Below are 18,254 nucleotides of genomic sequence, written 5' to 3' on the forward strand. Positions count from 1 at the left end.
CTTAGAATAACACAGGGGACCAGAGAAATTACCACTGTACCATGTAAGTACAAAATATTACAGAGACACAGTCTATATCTGACAAACAGACTCACAATTTCTTCCAAACCTCTGATCTACATTTGCAATTATTTGTTTGATAACCACAGATATCACAGAGACTACTCAAATGCTTCCATACGAAACATTTGTCCCTCTAATCCTATTATTCTGTGTGGTTCCCATCTATGTTTTGCATAGCTGTCTTCTTAACATGTATCAACTAAGCTGGTATATTAGAAATACCTCAGATCCATCTCTCTCATTGCCAATTTCACAGCCTTAATTTAGGCTTTTATCTCTCACTTCTGCAACACTGTTTAAACTGGTGTCCTTGCCCCAAAACTATCTGTTCTTCACTTTATCTTTCACGTTTTCACCAAGTTTGCTCACCAAAGCATCTCAGGTTTGGAAGGTTACTTTCATCTCCAGTAACAAGAAACTTTACTTTCTACTTTCTGAAGTAGCTCAGTCCATGTACAGAAAGCTGCTATGAACATTCTTAAAGGACATTCACTGACTTGCTCATAAATCTTCTATAGGTCCCCTATTATAAAACAAAGTTCAATTTTAGCATGGTATGTAATACTTTCAACCTGATCTTAGTCTTCTTTTCCAGTCTTTTCTCCCACTATGACCAAAATCCAAACCCAGCAACATCAAACCACTGGTTCACTCCCAATTCTCTACATACCCCAATTTCAGTGCCCTTGCTCATACTGTTCTCTCAATTTGCAGTGCCCTCTCCCAGGTCCAAAGTAATTTTTCTCTCAACTATGCTGTCACAGTCCTTTGTCTGCATATTGATGACAGCATTTATTATAGTCTATCTTTAAATAACAGCTATTGCTGGCTGCCCTCAGGCTGAGCATTTTCAAAAGTTGTTTTTTTTTTTTTTGGAGACAAGGTCTCACTGTGTCACTCAGGCTGGAAGGCTGGAGTGCAGTGGCATGATCTCAACTCACTGCAGCCTCCACCTCCCTGGATCAAGCGATCCTCCCACCTCAGCCTCCCAAATAGCTGGGACTACAGGCACACACCACCACCACCACCATGCCTGGGTAATTTTTGCATTTTTGTTTTTTTTCCAGACAGAGTTTCATCACTGGTGTAGAACTCCTGAGCTCAAGCAATCCATTTGCCTTGGCATCCCAAAGTACTGGGATTACAGGCGTGAGCCACCACACCTGGCCAAGTTTTCTTTTTCTTCTTTTTAATTTCCATCCCAGAACCTAATCCACTACATAAAATGTGAAGGCTAAATTAGAAAATCTATATAAAAATGCTTTGTAAACCATAATACATTTATAAGTAGGTAGACTATGTTATTTTAAATTTAATGAAATTAGACTCCTTATTTTTGTTCAAGATTATCTTAATTAGTCAGAACTGGCTCCCTTGCCTGGGAGACCAACTACGAATCATTTTACTACTTCGGTCGGTTTTCTGTTTGAAAACCTGAAAGAAACAACCTCTCTGTAGGCAGGGAAAGGGTGTGGCAAAGAATTACTCTGGGCATGTCCCAGAATAACTCTTATGAATCACTTATGAATTAGTTACGAAAGTAAACCTGCAGTCCTTTCATAACTACAGTAGCTGATAATAAAAACCAACATGGAAACAGTTACTCTGTCTCAAAGAAGACACATGGTTAAAAACTGTGGAGAGGGAAGTGTATGGGAGGAGTTACAGAGCGCTAGAAAAAGACTCCTGAGAGTGAGGGTGGGTGCAAACATGTAGCAGGCGACCCGCAGCATCTGTGGGAGGGTGACAGGGCCCTGCCACAATTGGTCAATGCCTGCTCGCCAAGAATAAGGTATGCCAAAACTCCCGCTTAGAGTCGCAGACCGGGTCATGACCTAAACTTGTCCAAGGGACACAGTGGCCTCTAACACTGCAAGATTTCCTCTTTCAAGCAAACCCCAACTCTCGGTCTTATTAAGGAAATGTGACTTCACTGGATGCATTACAAAGATCTTCAGATGTCCTCCTGCCAGGGATTACAGGGATCACAGTCAGACCACCGAGGTCCAGTAGCTACCTGCAAGCGGAGATCCCTCTGGACGTCCCCTGCCTCACCCAGCAAAGCTGGAACACAGCCCTGCCCTCTCAAGCAAACCTCTGAAAGGGCTTGAGGTGCTAAGAGGAAAGGAGGACCGAGATTGCCATGGCATACGTGGGCTCGCTCCAAGGAGGGAGCCAGGAGTCACTGCCTGCTCGGGCTAAGGGTACCGCGTAAGGAAAGGCGGCGGGGGCGCGGCCCAGTCCTAGGATATGCGCCCAGCGAAGAAGTGGAGGGACAGGGTCACGGGATAGGGCAGACACCCGGCTGCTTCTTGTTTGCTAGACACCAGCGCCAGCCCCTGCCCGGCCCTCCCGGTATCCTAACGGGGGTCTTAGGCTCCACAGCGCCCCCGACCGCCCTCCGGCACTCCTCACCGTCTCCATTGCAAGACTCGCCGGCTTGGTTCTCTCGCTTTAGGAAGCTCTCTTGGGGCAGGCCCCGCCCCACATCCGGTGCGGCAACGCCACATCCGCCCACGTCACGGCAGTCGCCAGACTAGGGCGGAAGACGGAGAACCCACCCTTCCGGCGGTGGCGGGCCTCGGTAACCGCCCTCCCCCGCTCCTCGCAGACCGCACGGATCCCGCTGATGGCAAGGGTCACGGGACGGAGTCGCTTGTATTTAAAATGTTCTTTTTTTATTTGTTGTTTAAAAACAAACTCGGAAGAAGCAAAATCCAAAACTTGCCCTTTGCCTCTCGCAACATAAATTATGTACAGTTCAGAATGATCGCTGATACAAAACATGCCAAGGACAGGGGCGCTGAGGGTGGAGGGAGAGAGGGCGCTTTAAAAAAGGGAACCATTTCATCCGTTGTTACGAAGGACCAACCTTGCTGTACAGGATACACACAACACAAAATAAAGTTTTCACGGGATTCACACTTGTCAGCGATTTATTTTTTAAAAAGGGGGGAGGGTCCTGGAGGTGAGGGGAGAAGACTGTAAAGGGGAAAACTGAAAATTGAGTATGTGCGAGTGTAAACCAACCCAAAATACAAACATGGGGGGTGGAGGATTTTGATGCAATTATACAGGCAGGGTACTTAAAAAAAACCGACAACCAAAATTCCAACCTTGTAGCTTGGGTCTGAGTTATAGTTTATATAAAAATTAAAAACTGTATAAGGTTTCTTCACTAAATTCTACAGGACTATCGGATACCTAGCATATGCTTACAAAGTCTGCCCCATCCCCTTTTCCCAATCCCAGGGCCCAAGCCCCAAACAGAGCCTGACTCACAGGAGCCAATCTCCCCATCCCTGTAGCCTAGACCTTCTGCTCTCGGAAAAGGAACATCCAAGGGCTGTGGCTTTGAGGGGAGCAGCCCAGTCTCCCTACTGTCTGATTTAATTACAGCGGTTCCTGTGGGAGTGGGGGGTGTTATTCTCTTAAACATTTGCAGCTTGAAACAGTTGAGGAAGCAGCTTAAATAAAAAAATCTCCCTACCCCCAACAATCCACAACCCCCCAAATTCAAAACAAAACAAAAACAAACCTAAAATCACAACAGCGACCAAGCTCCCCCTCCAGCAGGCCCGCCCGTCCACCACCACCACCAAGCCCACCCCTACACTCCAGACATTTGATTCTTGAAAATAGTAATTACAAAATGCCCTTTGCCCACAGCCCCTAGAAGATAACTGCATATAAGCTTCATCTTCATCCCCATGGTTCCCTACCACAGAGGGGTTTGGGGCCTCACCCACCCCTTACCTACCCCCACCCGCAGGAAGAGGTTCAACTGCAGCACTAGCTTGGGCAGAAAGGGGAAGGAAAGGGAGGCAGGGAACCCATCACCCTCTGGCTCCCCCTGGGGTCAGCTCTCTTTTGTGCGTTATAACATAGTCCAACTATACAACAGGGGGTGGGAATCGCCCAGCCTCTATACCCCCATCTTACAGCAGTCACAGCCAGGGGGTGGGGAGTGGGGTGGGGGGGGTGAGGAAAAGGGCGGTAGGTTGGGTAATGGAGTGGGCCCCCCCACAAGGGGAGCTCCATGTGTCCGCCCCACGCCCCCCTACCATTTATAAACTGGTTTTGTAAAAAGAAAATAGATATATTTATATAGAATATATAAAGCACAAAAATTAGTAGTTTTACATTTGCTCTCCCCGGGGGTGGGGGGAGAGGGGAGGGTTCTCACCTCCAGCCGGCTCCCCCATGCCCCACAAGACTATGTACAATCCCATGTATAAATAGATAAATACCCCCCACCCTCCCCGCGCTGACACTAAGCTCCCCCACCCCCACATCACCACCCCTTCCCACCAGACCAGCAGCAGTTTGGTGACTAAGGGAAAGTGGGAGCTCCGGGCCACACCCTGCCTCACTAGGTATGGGCATGCCACTCAGGGATAGCCCTCACCCTACCCCCCACCCAACCCATCCAGGGGCTGGAGGGCAAACGGGCTCATGATGGGGTTGGGGAAAACAGGAGGGAGATATCCTGGTCCTAGGTTTAGCCCCTCCTGCCCCCATGTCCAGATGGAGAAGGAAGTCCTAGAGCAACTAGGGGCCAGTCATCCCCAATCTTCATCATCATTTGCCTCAACCACCATCCCATGCCCATAATTAAAAACAAAGATGGATTTTTTGTTGTTGTTTTTCTTCCTCCTCCTATCCCGCTTCCACCCACTCAGAAGAGGGCAGTGAGGTGGGGGAGAGGGCTGGGGCAGTAGGGGGCTTGGAGAGGGTCTCACATTTCAAAACAGCAAAAAATCCAACACTTAAATGAGGTAGGTGTGGGTGCGGGGTCTCCTTGCCCGGCTTGCCCAGCTTGCCCTCCTAGGCAGCTGCGCGCCTCTTTCCCGTTCATGTTGCATTTGTCAGAGTGGAAAACAAGGAAACACAACCCATAGAGAGACAGAAACACAGAGGAAAAGAGGGAAACAGAGACAGATCAAGAGGGAAGGGTCTGGGGGTGAGGGTGGGGGCAGGACCCGGCAGGCAGGGCCAGGTGTGGGACCCGGCCTTTGGGATTGTCAAGCTTAGTCAAGTCTCTTTGCAGCCTTGAGTTGGGCCAGAGAGGTCAGTGGGAGCAGCAGGGCTGTGAGGCCCGGCCACACATCCTCTTCCCCCACCCTGCTGCCTCCCAGATGCTTCTGGGTAGTTCCCGGCCCATATCCCCCTCAAACCTGAGATGCCCAATGGCTGCTTCTGTCTGGCCCCTCCTGGAGCTGGGGGCAGAGATGCCAGCCTGAGGGCCGGTGGTGGGGAAGAGGGTTGTCCCTGGTGCCCAGGGTGGGCTTGGCCTAGGGCCCTCTGCCCCAGCCTCCTGCTCCAGGGGCTCCGGTCAGCCGGCAGCCCCAGCCCTGGGTCCTGGCTCTGGCTGCTACCTCTCTTCCCCCTTATCCCTTTCAGGGAAGAGGTTGGGGGTAGGGGGACTCCCCTGCCTGGTAGCCTCAAAGCTTCTTAGTTCATCCATTTCCGACAATTCCAGGCTCCACAGTGGCAGGGGATCTTGTGCTGATCGTCCTCAAAATCAAACTGATAGTCATAGGTTAGCTGAAAAGAGAAGAGGGCAGAATCAATGCTAGTCCCACACTGGAGAGGGGAGGGCAGAGAAGATAGGATCTGAGGGGCACAGCCTAGGAACCCACATTTAGAGAATGGCAGAGAAGGGGTGAAAGGAGGAGGAGCTGCTTTGTCACTCACTCAGGTTACTTCCTCTCACCTCCTCTCCTTTGGGGATTCGCCGGCTGGAGATGATGATGATTTTGTCCTCTTTGTCAAATGTCACAACTTCAGCCACACAGTTAGGGGCACAGGAATGGTTAATGTACCTGGGCAGTGGGAGAGAGTCAGGAATGTCAGGCAGCTAAGTTGGGACAATTTTGATTCTTTGTTGGTTTACCCCCGAGTGCCACTCTCAGGGACCACTAAATCCCTCCTTCCTCATCATCGCTCACCTGGCAGGGCCGCCGGTCAACGTAGCATCAATCACATGTTCATTGTTTATTCGGAACATGTAGATGCCTCGATTCTAGAAAGGCAGAGGTTGCAGAAGAAGGGACAAGAGCATCAGAAGGTGGCAGCGGTGGCTGTGGGATCAGGTGGGAGACTCAGGCAGTGGGCTTCTCTTTCATGTTCTTCATTTCTCCTGCCTTTCCCTTCTCCCCACCACAGCCTTCCTCCTGCTCTCCTGGGACCAATCCTGCCCCTTGCTCCTTGGCTGAGTGCAGGCTATACACAATGGCCCCTCTGCCAGTTCATACCTGCTCCTCATAGATTTTCTCCCGCCGGTTGGCCACCTCGTTCCGAATGATGGTGCCAATGTACTCGATAACCATTGTGTGCTTTTCTAGGTCCTTGGCTGCATAGAGCCCCAGGCCCTGGATACGAGAGCGAGCCAGGTACACGTTGTTCTTCCATTCGGTTCGCAGCCGCCGGTACTGAGATGACTTGGAGTGCACAAACTGCTTGCTGTACGGGGTGTTGGTCTCGCCTGTGAAGGTGCTCTGATATGCCTTAGACATGCTGGTGCTGTTCAGGGTATGGGGCCTGGGAGGTGATACAATCCATGACAAGACAGCTCTCCTTCAGACCAAGCACACACCACCCACTTCCTCCACCTCCTCCTGGGTTGTGCAACACACGGGTTAGGGGCATGTGCTGCTGGCAAGCACTGGAAGTACTGCCTTGGGAAAGAAATAGAGGCAACTGGGTCTCAGCTCTGGTGAGGAAGCAACTAGCTACAGGGACTCTTCTGACATCCTGGGTGGCACAGAGAGCCCAGTGTGAGGGGTAGGGAGTGGAGGAAGCGGGGGGCACCAATTCCCCTACACTGAGCCTGCTCTCCCATCTCCCACTTCCTACCACTCTCCTGCCAAACCATTCTCAAGGCCATGCTCCTCTGGGAGGTCTTCCCCAGGCAGCCCTTGGCCTAGAATTTAAGCTGATGGTTTGCTTGAAAGTCTGAATCCTTCCTCCTACACATATTGGAAGCCCTGAAAATGGGAGTTGTACCATGCTGGGCTAGATTTGAATTAAAACTGGCTGTAAACTCACAGCCTAAAAGGTGGTATCCTTTCTTCAGACTGTCCCCTTCTCTGACATAACATGGGCTCTGTGCAGATGGCTCAGTGCAGGGGAATGACTGCTGCCTGGCAGGACACCTTTTACCACCCTAGGGCATCAGCCAAATTCTTGACCATCCCAGAGAAGTGGTTTTCAAATGTTTCTGGTTCTTTTTTTATTTAGCAGAAATCTTTACTTTTTTCTTTAACAAAATGTTGATTGGAACTCCAATACGTACACTAGATGACAATGGAGCTCTTCTAGTTTAATCCAATTTGGGAAAAGGAGAGCTATGCATGGGAAGGCCAAGTTCTACCCATCAGTTTACGTGTTCCAGGACTTTTGGGAACACATGCACACACAGTTTGAAAACCACCATTGCAGGGCATCAAGGACAAGGCTGACTAGTGATAGTCTGACAATCTACGACAGCCTAGGAGCCATCAAAGGCCTTCAAGAAAGCCCTGCTACCACAGATTCTGCCTCCCTCTACCCAGGGACCAAGATCCCTGGTACACAGAAAGAACAAGGCCCCACAGTGAAGAGGTAAGGGTCTGGTCCCAGCTGTGTGACATTTGCCTAGTCACTCAATCTTTCTGGGTTTCAGTTTTCTCAGCTGTAAAATGGGGGTCATACCACCTGCCCTACCTACCTCATAAGGTTGTTGTGAGGATCAAATGAGATAATGGATGTGAAAACGCTTTGAAAAAAAAAGTATAAAGTGCTATACAAATGTAAGGTTTTATTATTTTTCTATTATATCTCTATTTATTTTTGACACCAACATTCATGGGGAAGGGAAGGTAACCCTAGCACTCATGGGGTATCTGAGGTTTGGGAGAATCACAGGCCCTACCCTGGAAGTAAAATAGGAACGAGGTGACCAGGTCCCTTATATATTTCATAAAATGTCACCACTGTTTACCCATTACCTCCCCAAGGTGCCCAAGATCATTCTGTCCTATATCCCAAGTGCAGCTGAGCAGGTTGGGAGAGGAGGAAAAGGATACCCTACTAATAACTGTGTGCCCTCTGATTAGGAGGTCTAAGAGTGATTCCCCAGTTTCTCCATGGGAACTCTGATTTGCATCCTAAACCCTCATAATGGGACCAGAGGATCCCTATCAATACCCACACCCATATCCCTTGGCTCCAGCATCACAAGCTCACCGTTTGTAGTGTGTGAGGATTTTAGGCTCTGATCGGGCACAGCCAGTGGGGTTGATCATGAGTGGCAGCTCCATCAGGGGGTGGCGCCCATAGCGGAATAAATAATTTTGACAGCTCTCCACCCCGGGCAGCTGTGGGCACAGATTGTACTCACCTTAGCCTGAGGTCTTTTGGGGTTAGGCCAACGTTCTCAGTGCCCACTGAGCCCCCCAGCCCCCGGCCCCTTCTTACTGATTCAGCTATGCGAAGCACGGCATGCACTGTCAGCCCAAAGAGCTCCTCGCCCTTCAGATACTCAGGGAAGAGTCGCAGCATGTCAGCCTCTTTTCTCATGGCAGCCACAGGCTCAATGATGCGATTCCACACGGCTAAGAAACAAGTAAGAGAGCAGCCCTCAGAGGCAACTTCTTACTGACCTCCAGTCCCTAAGCCCAATCTAGAACTGCAGTTGTTTTCTGTGGCCTTCATGCCTCCCTGTCATGAAGGTGTGTGGATCTTCTGGATCCTCTCTTGGCCTCCTAGTCCCACTATCTCTTAAGCAGGAGGCTTCCAACTCTAGGGAGTCATCACAGAGCCTTGAGACACAAACTCAAGACCCAGGCAACCCATCATAGGCTATGGAAGGTCCCTAGTGAAAGAGCAGGCATGATTTGGAGTTGGAAAAACTTGGGTTCAGGTTCTGGTACTGGCCATGGGACCTGGAGCCAAATATAGTCATGTGCAGCTTAACAACATTTCATTCAGTGAGGGATCATATACACAACAGTGGTCTGGTAAGATTATAATACTGTATTTTTACTGTATCTTTTCTATGTTTAGATGCACATACTTACCATATGTTACAACTGCCTACAGTATTCAGTACAGTTACATGCTGTACAGATTTGTAGCCTAGGAGCAATGGGCTATACCACAGAGCCTAGGTGTGTAGTATGCTACGCCATCTAGGTTTGTGTAAGTACACTCTATGAAGTTCGCACAATGACAAAATCGCCTAACAATGCATTTCTCAGAATGTATCCCTGTCATTAAGCAATATGACTGTACTTAAATCTAAGACTCAGTTTTTTTATGTATAAACTGGCCATAATCATAGTATAATACTTATCTCATAGGGTTGTAGGAACAAAATAAACGATACAAATCACTTAGCTTAGTTTGTGGCACATAGTACACACTCAAAAAAAGGGACCTGCTCTTACTGTTATTTTATCATTAACACTAAAACTAAAATCAAAATAATTGTTTTTTGTTTTTGTTTTTTTTGGAGATGGAGTCTCACTCTGTTGCCCAGGCTGGAGTGCAGTGGAGCGATCTTGGCTCACTGCAATCTCCACCTCCCCAGTTCAAGTGATTCTGCCTCAGCCTCAAGTAGCTAGGACTACAGGCACATGTTGCCACGACCAGCTAATTTTTTTTGTATTTTAGTAGAGACAGGGTTTCACCATGTTGCCTAGGCTGGTCTCAAACTCCTGAGCTCAGGCAATCTGCCCACCGTGGCCTCCCAAAGTGCTAAGATTACAGGCGTGAGCCACTGCGCCAGGCCTCAAAATAATTTTGATTTTGTCCAGGGAAAAACAACCACAAGGAACTCGGTTAGGATTAGGTTGGGTCAAGCGGATCATAATCTCAGAACTGTTTCCTTTCTTTCCACTGAGGACAGAAAAGGGAAGTAGAATATGTGAGATTAGACAAGCAAAATATTTTCAACTACAAGGGAATTTAGGGTGACAGAGAGGTTGAAACACTTTCACTGGGAATTTTCAAGAGACCTCCTGCCTGCCTGAGTTGGGGGAAGGAGGATGGCTCACAAAGAGGCTATAGGTCCTCTTATGGACACTGGAACAGTGACCCTGGGAGAAACATTCCCCCTTCCATATTATCCATTTCAAGGGCCCAGTGCTCACCCTGGGGAGAGGCGTCAGTGAAGACCAGGTCCTCCAGGCCCTGCTCGATGACTTTGATTACAAACTCCGGCCGCCCGTTGTTCTCACCAATAGAACAGCGATAGCAACAGCGACGGTTGTTGGTGCGGAGGCTCCAATAGATGCGTGTGGCCTCGTAGCCAACGGGATAGAGGGCAGTGGCACTATGAAAGTCAGCCATCTGGTGAGGGAGCAGCTGTCCAATGGCGTGGAACACAAGGCCTCCCACACGGAACATGTGCAGCCGTTCTCCCCGCTGAATGATGCTGGCAATTTGCTTCACCTCGTCCCGCTCAATGTAGACCCGTCGGAAGACAGCAAAAGAGCTCAGCTCTTGCTCACAGGGCCCCTTGATCTTATGCATTGGACACAGCATGGTCTTGTCCTTGAAGAACATGCACTTGGCACGGATGGCACAAGCAAAATGGTAGACATTGGGGCAACGCATGCGATTGCAGCTGCTGGTGGCACCAGTTCGCTGGCACAGGGAGCACTTGGTTAGCAGTCCTCGGTGCAGGGCGACCTCCACATTCATCAGTGCCCCGCCCTGGGTCTCATACACCTCCGTGGACCAAAGGGCACAGTTGAGGTGCACCCACAGGTCCAGGTCCAGGTTCAGCAGGCGGGCAGGCCCATCAGTGGCCCCGTCACCCTCCTCATGACAGAAACAGCAGCGACGCATGTCTCGAGGTACCTTGTCAGGTCTCAAGGCTGTGCCGAGCTGCTCCATAAACTCTGCCACTTCCCGCTCATCCTCCTGCCGCACATTGCCCTTCTGGATGGTCAGCAGCAGCCGCAGCCGCTTCCAGCGCACCCCTTTCCATTTCTTGAGGTGAGGGGTATGGGAATCTTCACCTTCTTCAGGGGGCCGGGCACGGGGCTTGGGCCGGGCTGATTCAGGGGATGAGGCCAGTGGCAGAGGTGAGGGGACGGGTGGCTCAGCCAAGGGTTCAGTGGGAAGTTCAACCAAGGGTTCAGCAGGGGGACTGGCAGGAGAGGGTGCCAAGGGGGAAGGGGGCGGGGAGGGTTCTTCAGGAGGTGGGGCCGAGAGCTGTCGCACATCCAGATTGGAGACATTGTAGGTATAGCTGTGCTGAGTGGGTGGCTCTGGGGCGGGGCTCTCCTGTAGGAGGGTGCCCTGTATCGTTAGTGCCAGCTCCTCATCTAACTAGCTCCCTTCTTCCCCTCACCCATATCTCACCCTCCCAAAAGGCCTCCACATTCTTTGCTCTACACAGCGCCTTTTTTCTTTTTCTTTTTTCTTTTTTGAGACAGAGTCTTGCTCTGTTCCCCAGGCTGGATCCAGTGGTGCAATCTGGCTCACTGCAACCTCCGCCTCCTGGGTTCAAGGGATTCTTGTGCCTCAGCCTTTTGAGTAGCTGGGATTACAGGCATGCACCATCACACCTGGCTATTTTTTGCTTTTTTATTTAGTAGAGACAGGGTTTTACCACGTTGGCCAGGCTGTTCTCAAACTCCTGGCCTCAAGTGATTCAGTCACCTTGCCTCCCAAAGCACTAGGATTACAAATGTGAGCCACCACACCTGGCCGGCAGCCCCTTTTTTCTAACACGCACCCCTTTTTCTCCCCCAGACCTACCTGTTTGAAAAGGCTCAAGATGTCTAGTTGGCTCTTGAGGGTATAGCCAGGCAACACTGCATCAAACTGCTTCAGCCAATCAGGGCCAGTGTCTGGGCTCTTGCCTCCCAGACCCTTTTCCTTCCCACCTGCAGAAAGGAGTGGATCAGAGCCTCCCACCAGAATCATTCCTCTCAGGTACCAAAGGGCTTCCCTGCCACACTCACCAGGACCTTCAGCTTCCCCCTTCTTAGGCTCAGTGCCTGCCCGGGCAGGGCTCTCTGGGAACAGCACCTCATAGGAATTAGGGATCTTCATGCTTAGCAGCTCTGCCACTGCCACCATCACACCATTCAGGTTCTGCCAGGGAAGGGATGGGAGAGACATGTCAGCCAAGTGTCTGAGGTGAGCTCTACAACCAGCTGGGTGAGGACAAGGACACCTAGAACCCACTTCCCAGGGGAGGAGTTCTATCCTGCGTCACCCAGCTCTTTTCCCACACTTCCCTCACAGCAGCCTTTCTCAAGCTGCTGTGGACACTGATGGGAGCTCCATGAAAAGGGAACTACGTCAACTATGTTTAGGAAATGATGCATGTTCTATCCATGACTTGGAGGCTCATGATACACGTTAGCAAATTAAAGGACCTGAAACCCATATTGTCATTTTAACTGGGTTTTCCAACTTACTTTGACCACAAAAGCCCATTAATATTTTCAAAACAGCTGACAGAGTCCCACCAAATGTGACTGCGGCAACGCTGTCATGTAGTATCTGTGGCATTCCACACGCATGTGCTCCTTAGTTGTTGACTTGTCTGTCTTTACCATGGGACTATCAGCCCCTTGAGGGCAGGAACCACGCTTCATTTACGCGAATCCCATAGCCTCTAGTCCAGGCTTTCACATACAATAGGTACCCAGTATGTGTTTTTGAACAACTACATTCTTTCTTATCCAGACAAATTCCAGGGACTGCCCTCTGATCAGGTTCCCCTCAGCCTTGAGGTACCCCTGGGACACACCTTGGCTGCAGCAGCAGAGACTGTGAGCATGACTGACACCTCACTTCCTTTGCCCTTTTCCCAAGTCGTGGCAGGCAGCTTTCCAGGGACCTCCAGGTCGAGAGCCCCATAAGGTTTGGTATCTGGAAAGACTGAATGAGAAAGAGGGATTTGTGTAACACTTGGCTGCCTCTCCCCCAGCTTTGGACAACCCAGGTAAACTGGGCCTGGCCCACATCCAGAATAGTATGTACCTGGGATGCTGGCCCGAGGAATGAGGGGGATGACAGGGGAGAGAGCCCGGTCCTCTTGCTCCCACCGGCCTGAGCCCAGATGAGGGAAACGAGGGGCCTCCTCCCCCAGAATGCTCTCAGGGGATGAAGCTGGCACAATGCTGTCAGGAGAATCGCTATCCTCATCACTCTCCATCCTGTACACCAAAAGTAGACATGTGTTGTTACAGCCCTGCAGACTCCCCCTCCCAAACCTAGAGATAAACAGATGTCTTCACCTTACTTGAAATCTGCCACTGGCCAACGGAAATATGAGGCAACCTGTCCCCCACCCTCGTTCCTCATCCCCATTTCCGGCCCCACCTCTACCTGACATCCTCAGTCTGATTGTGAGGGGGTGTAGGCAAGGCAGCCAGTAGGTCTAGACTCTTCACCTCTGTAGTATCTGAGGGGTGGGCAGGGAAAAGAAAAGTCAGGTGAGGGTGGCCAGAGCTGATGGTACCTTCTCCCCAATATTTTAGGCCTAATTAGCATGAGATCTCATCTATCATGATTTAACTGTCCTCCCACCTACCAGTTTGGGGCAGATAAGCTATATTTATTGAGTCTGCCCTGCATGCCAGGCACTGGCTTTATTATTTTTTTTGTAGAGATGGGGTCTTGTTATATTGCCCAGGCTGGTCTTGAACTCCTGGCCTCAGGCAGTCCTTTATCTTGGCCTCCCAAAGTGTTGGGATTACAAGCATAAGCTACCATGCCCGGTGGCAGTTGGCTTTAGATACACTCTTTGTTAAGTCATTTAACAACTCCATTAGGTGAGTACTATAATATCCATTTTACAGTGAGGAAACTGAGGCTCACACAAGTCAATCAAGTTACTTGGATACAGTAACACAGTTGAATAAAAGCAGCAACCAGAATTCTAATCCGGATCAGAGTCTAGACCCATACTCACTAAGACTGTTCCTTCTACACAAAGCTTCATAAAGATGCTCCTTGCCACCCACCTCCCCTATTGCCTTTGCTCTAGATTCCAAATATCCATTCTGGCCTCTAAGAAATCAGTCCTGAAGAGGCCCTTCCTACCTCAGGTGCCCTGTCATGTAAACACACTGGACAGCACGCAACCCACTCATTTCTAAACTGTACAGACACTAACTGGCTTGGACTCCAGCCACCAAACTGCACCAGGGGTGGTGTCTGCTCTTGACTTACCCCTCAGTGCCCCTTCAGTATCCCGGGCAGAGGCAGGATCCTTGGGGTGCTCCCCCAGCTCTTCAGATGGGGTGACGCCATTCACCATCTTCTGCTGCACCGATGGGGGTGGGGTGGGGGGCAGCGACGAGGGTGGTGTCGGCGGATTACTCAGGTTATTCTGGGGGGTGGGGGGTGGGGTGTTGTGTGCAAGATGGCATAGGGAGACTGATATAATCTCCTGGTCCCACTCTGTATCAGCAATTTCCTCAAGTTTTCCATTCCCACCCTCACCTTCCCAAGAATTTCACTATTCCCAAAAAATATTGCCATTTTTCTGACCTTGGTAAGCAGCTGGGAATAGTAGTCAGGGCCAGTGGGCAGTGCCCCACTTCCAAAGGCCCCCTTCAGCTGGCTCTGCCCATTGACTGGACAGCCACTGCCAAAGGGAGCGAAAAGGCTAAAATTGGCGGTGATAGCAGGCTCCATTAGGGGCAGCAGGGACAGCTCCTACAAGGGGCAAGATGACAAAGTTAAAAACCTACAGCGTTTGCAGCTCTGTCATTACACAGCTGGGGGACAGGATGCCCCCTATCCTGGGATGGGACCAGGGGACTGGCTCCTGGGGGTCACCTGTTTCAGCTGTTTCAGCAAGGCCTCGCTGGCCCTGACCCCGTCCTCCTTCCGCAGCTTCTTTCGGGAGCTCACCAACCTGTCGCTTGCCTTCTGTACCCGCTTGGGCTTCGGTGTCAAAGGCTTCCTTGCTGCTGCATCCTAAGCCAAATAAGCCCAGTGAAGACCGCTACCCTCCTCCTCAGAGCCCTCATCTCTGTCTGACACAGACTTGCTCATTCTGTATGCCCCTCGACCCCACTGACTCTAGGCCCCACTCTACCTACTCCACTCTAGCCAGAATACTCACCTCCTTGTTGCTGGGGGTACCCTGTAGTTTCTGCTCCAGCCCAGCCAGCTTGCTGTCAATGTGTCCGTTGATCTCAGCTCGCAGCCCCTCGGACCCCCGCCCAGTGCTGAGTTGCACATTCTTTGCTCGGAGTAGCTTCTGCAAGAGCAGATGCCCAGCTTCTGAGCGAGGGCCTGCCAGCAGGAGGTGGTTGCTGGTACCTGGTGCCCCTATGGGCTCCCCATTGGCCTCCCTCTTCACTGACTGGGTTCCCAGGGCACATGACTCTTCCCGAGGCTCTTGCTTGATGCTGAGTTGGGGTGCCTCAGGCACTACCTGTCCATTCACCTGGTCCAGATGCTCCGGTACCAGGCTGCTCTGTTCTGGCTTCTGACCTTCTGCTAGGTTGTCTGGGGGATCCCAAGGTCCCAGACCCTTGCCAAACAAGGTATCTGTAAGCTGGGCAGCAGCAGGTGAGACCCTCCCAGGAGGCAGCTCCAAGGTTGGCCCCTGGGCTTTGGGGGTCCCTGGATGAGTGGGAGGGAGCTGGGCCTCAGTGGGAAGCTGGGAGCTGGGGGAAGGTAATTGTGAAGGTCTCTTTGGCTCTTGAGGGCTGGATGGTGGAGGTGTGGGATGGACAGGGCCAAGGACTGGCCCTGTAGATAAGGCTCCTGGTGGGGCAGGGAGCCGGGGTGGGCCCTGAGGTCGAGGCCCTGCCCCCAGCTCCGGGAGGGGGCCTGTCTGAGATCCAGGGAAGCCCCCAGGTTGGGGTTGACAGCCCAGGAGGCCCTGGAGGGGAGAGGCCTGGGTCCCAGGCTCCTGGTAGGGTGGGGTCTGGCGTACTGCCTGACTCTGCTGCAGCTGCCGCTGCATGAGGAGTGCCTGTAGCTGTTGCTGCTGCTGAGGACTTAAGTGCCGCAGCTGTGGGTTTTTGGCCAGGACTCCTTGGAGCTGTGCTCGAAGCTGACCCACTGTAGGCATGGCTCCAACCCCAGGCAGACCCTGCCCAGCCTGGAGGACAGGTCCTGGTTTGGGAGGTTGTGGTCCTGTATTATTTTGCATGGGCCGTTCTAGCATGGGCTGTTGGGGGCCTAGAAGGTTCTGAGTCATGGGCCCAGCCTGCTCCCCTAAGGAAACAGAAGGCTGAGCCAGCAGGTGGGGCATAGATGAGGCTTCAGAAGATGATCCACTGCCCAGCTGCCCATGGCTTCCTCCACCTGCTGTGTGGAGCAGACTAACTTGCTGCTGCTGTTGTCCTGGAAGCCTCAGTGGTGGCTGCAGCTGCAAAGAGTTGGGCTGAGGCTGGGCCTGGGGTTGGACAAGGAGGAGTTGTGAGTCCCCGGAGAGTGAGGGCTTTACCTCTCCTGGTTCAGTGGCCATTGACTCAGGGGTAGTTCCTATTGCTAACTGCCCTCGCTGATGTGTAGAGGGCCCCTCAGTGACCTCTGAAGAAACAGCAGTTTCTACGGTGTTTTGTTCCTTGCCCGTCAAGAGGAGGGTTGGGCCCAGGGCTCCAGGGCTTGAAAAGTGTTGAAGAGGCTTTACTGGCATGCCAGGGCCAAGTGCCACCTGCTGCTGCTGTTGTTGCTGAGGAGACAGTAAAGTTCGACTCTGGTTTAAAAGGCCCATCTGCTGTTGTTGCTGCTGCTGCTGCTGCTGCTGCTGTTGAAACTGCTGCTGCTGTAGCTGCTGCTTCTGTAGCTGCTGCTTCTGCTGTAGCTGTTGCTGTTGCAGCTGCTGCTGCTGCTGTTGAAGCTGCTGCTGCTGTTGCTGCTGCTGCTGTTGCTGAAGTTGCTGTTGCTGTTGCAGCTGCTGCTGCTGCTGAAGCTGCTGTAAAGAGCCCATGGGCTGAGTGCTCAGTTTGGGCTGCCCACTGTGTGACATTAGACCCTGCTGAAGATGGGAAAGCCCTGCCATGGACCCTTGCTGTTGGTGCTGTTGTTGCTGCTGCTGGGCTGTGACCAGCCTGTGTCCCATAAGCCCCTGACCCTGCTGTGCCAGCTGGGGGGAACTGAGCACCCGGGACTGGGTCATAAGCACCTGTCTGTGAGGGCCCTGGGGGCCCAAAGCTCCAGGGTGTTGCTGCTGCAACACGGCCACTTGGGCAGGGCCTAGTATGCCCTGGGGCCCCTGGGGTGGTTGAGGGGACAGCTGTTGGACCAGGAGACCTTGGTGGCTGCTGGGAGGCAGAAGCCCCTGGGGCTTGGGACCCAGAGCCTGGTTTGTCTGTACTCCAGGACCCTGCTGCTGTTGCTGCTGGATTGCCACCTGTCCTAGGAGGTGCTGCTGCTGCTGCTGCTGCTGCTGTTGCTGCTGCTGCAGTTTCTGGGCCAGCTGCATGCGCTGTTGCTGCAGCTGCAGCTGCCTTTCCTGTAAAAGCCTTGAATCAGGTCCGAGGCCTCGAAGAGCAAGGTTGCCAGGGAAGAAGCCTCCTGAGGGGCCAGCCAGGGATCCAGCCCCACCAGAATGTTGTTGTTGCTGCTGTTGGGCCAGAGCTGTGTTAAGGAAGGGGCCACCAGGCTGTCCAGATAGTGCCATACCCCCAGGGGGCAGGCGAAGACCTCCAGCTTGCCCACCCGGAGGCCCCTGTGGTGGCTGCAGCCCATGGCCAGGGAGCAGCTGACCAGGGAGCTTGGTGAGTAGCCGGGGACTCTGGGAAGGGCTGAGAGCCAGCACAGCTGAGTGTTGTTGCTGTTGCTGCTGCTGCTGTTGCTGTTGCTGCTGCTGCTTGTTCCGATATTCTGCCATGAGATTAGTGTGTTCCTTCTGCTGTTTCCGGACCTAATGTGGGAGGGTCAGAGAAGTCAGGCTGAGGCATGCTCCCCCCATGCCATCCCTCTTCCCTGCCTTCTGGGTGCTAGGCTGAAGTTTGCTTTCCCCACCTGATCCAGCTGTTTCTGGATCTTGCTCTGCTGCTCTGTAACCAGCTTGAGCTTCTCAGCATCAGCTTCTGGGAACTCACGGCCAGCTTTTTTGGCAGTGCGCTGCTTGGCACACAGAGCCTTCCTGGACTTGCGGTGTACACCAATCTGCTCCTCTAGCACCTTCAGCTGCATCTGTAGGAGCTGCTGGGTATGGAACAGCCACTCCTCATACTGCCGCTGGTCAGCTTCATCTAGGAAAGGCA

The 18,254-nt window shown here is 52.0% G+C and overlaps 2 protein-coding genes across 9 annotated transcripts in view; both read right to left on the reverse strand.

Annotated features, from left to right (window-relative positions):
- The window catches only part of PRKAG1 (protein kinase AMP-activated non-catalytic subunit gamma 1), a 16,366-nt gene extending 13,779 nt beyond the window's left edge, over window positions 1-2,587 (reverse strand). The window contains exon 1 of the mRNA XM_017545734.2: window positions 2,479-2,587. Within this exon, the coding sequence (XP_017401223.1) occupies window positions 2,479-2,487 (9 nt within the window). The 5' untranslated portion in view covers window positions 2,488-2,587. The remainder of the gene's footprint in view (window positions 1-2,478) is intronic.
- Window positions 2,588-2,719: 132 nt separating this feature from the next.
- The window catches only part of KMT2D (lysine methyltransferase 2D), a 42,875-nt gene continuing 27,340 nt past the window's right edge, over window positions 2,720-18,254 (reverse strand). For 4 of the 8 annotated variants that reach the window (XM_017545716.2, XM_037744672.1, XM_017545717.2 and 1 more), the window contains exons 40-56: window positions 18,010-18,242; window positions 15,149-17,908; window positions 14,860-15,000; window positions 14,569-14,736; window positions 14,248-14,407; window positions 13,402-13,477; window positions 13,054-13,229; window positions 12,821-12,951; window positions 12,024-12,156; window positions 11,818-11,945; window positions 10,200-11,340; window positions 8,524-8,660; window positions 8,293-8,423; window positions 6,321-6,606; window positions 6,015-6,088; window positions 5,780-5,888; window positions 2,720-5,610 (exon numbers count right to left, since the gene is read on the reverse strand). In XM_017545716.2, coding sequence (XP_017401205.2) covers window positions 5,518-5,610; window positions 5,780-5,888; window positions 6,015-6,088; window positions 6,321-6,606; window positions 8,293-8,423; window positions 8,524-8,660; window positions 10,200-11,340; window positions 11,818-11,945; window positions 12,024-12,156; window positions 12,821-12,951; window positions 13,054-13,229; window positions 13,402-13,477; window positions 14,248-14,407; window positions 14,569-14,736; window positions 14,860-15,000; window positions 15,149-17,908; window positions 18,010-18,242 — 6,077 coding nt within the window. In that variant the 3' untranslated portion in view covers window positions 2,720-5,517. Of the gene's footprint in view, window positions 5,611-5,779; window positions 5,889-6,014; window positions 6,089-6,320; window positions 6,607-7,774; window positions 7,823-8,292; window positions 8,424-8,523; window positions 8,661-10,199; window positions 11,341-11,817; window positions 11,946-12,023; window positions 12,157-12,820; window positions 12,952-13,053; window positions 13,230-13,401; window positions 13,478-14,247; window positions 14,408-14,568; window positions 14,737-14,859; window positions 15,001-15,148; window positions 17,909-18,009; window positions 18,243-18,254 lie in introns of all 8 variants that reach the window. The other 4 variants (XM_037744676.1, XM_037744675.1, XM_037744674.1 and 1 more) reach the window with 4 other exon arrangements.

This window comes from Cebus imitator, unplaced genomic scaffold, assembly GCF_001604975.1.
Source record: "Cebus imitator isolate Cc_AM_T3 unplaced genomic scaffold, Cebus_imitator-1.0 Scaffold181, whole genome shotgun sequence".
NCBI lineage: Eukaryota > Metazoa > Chordata > Mammalia > Primates > Cebidae > Cebus > Cebus imitator.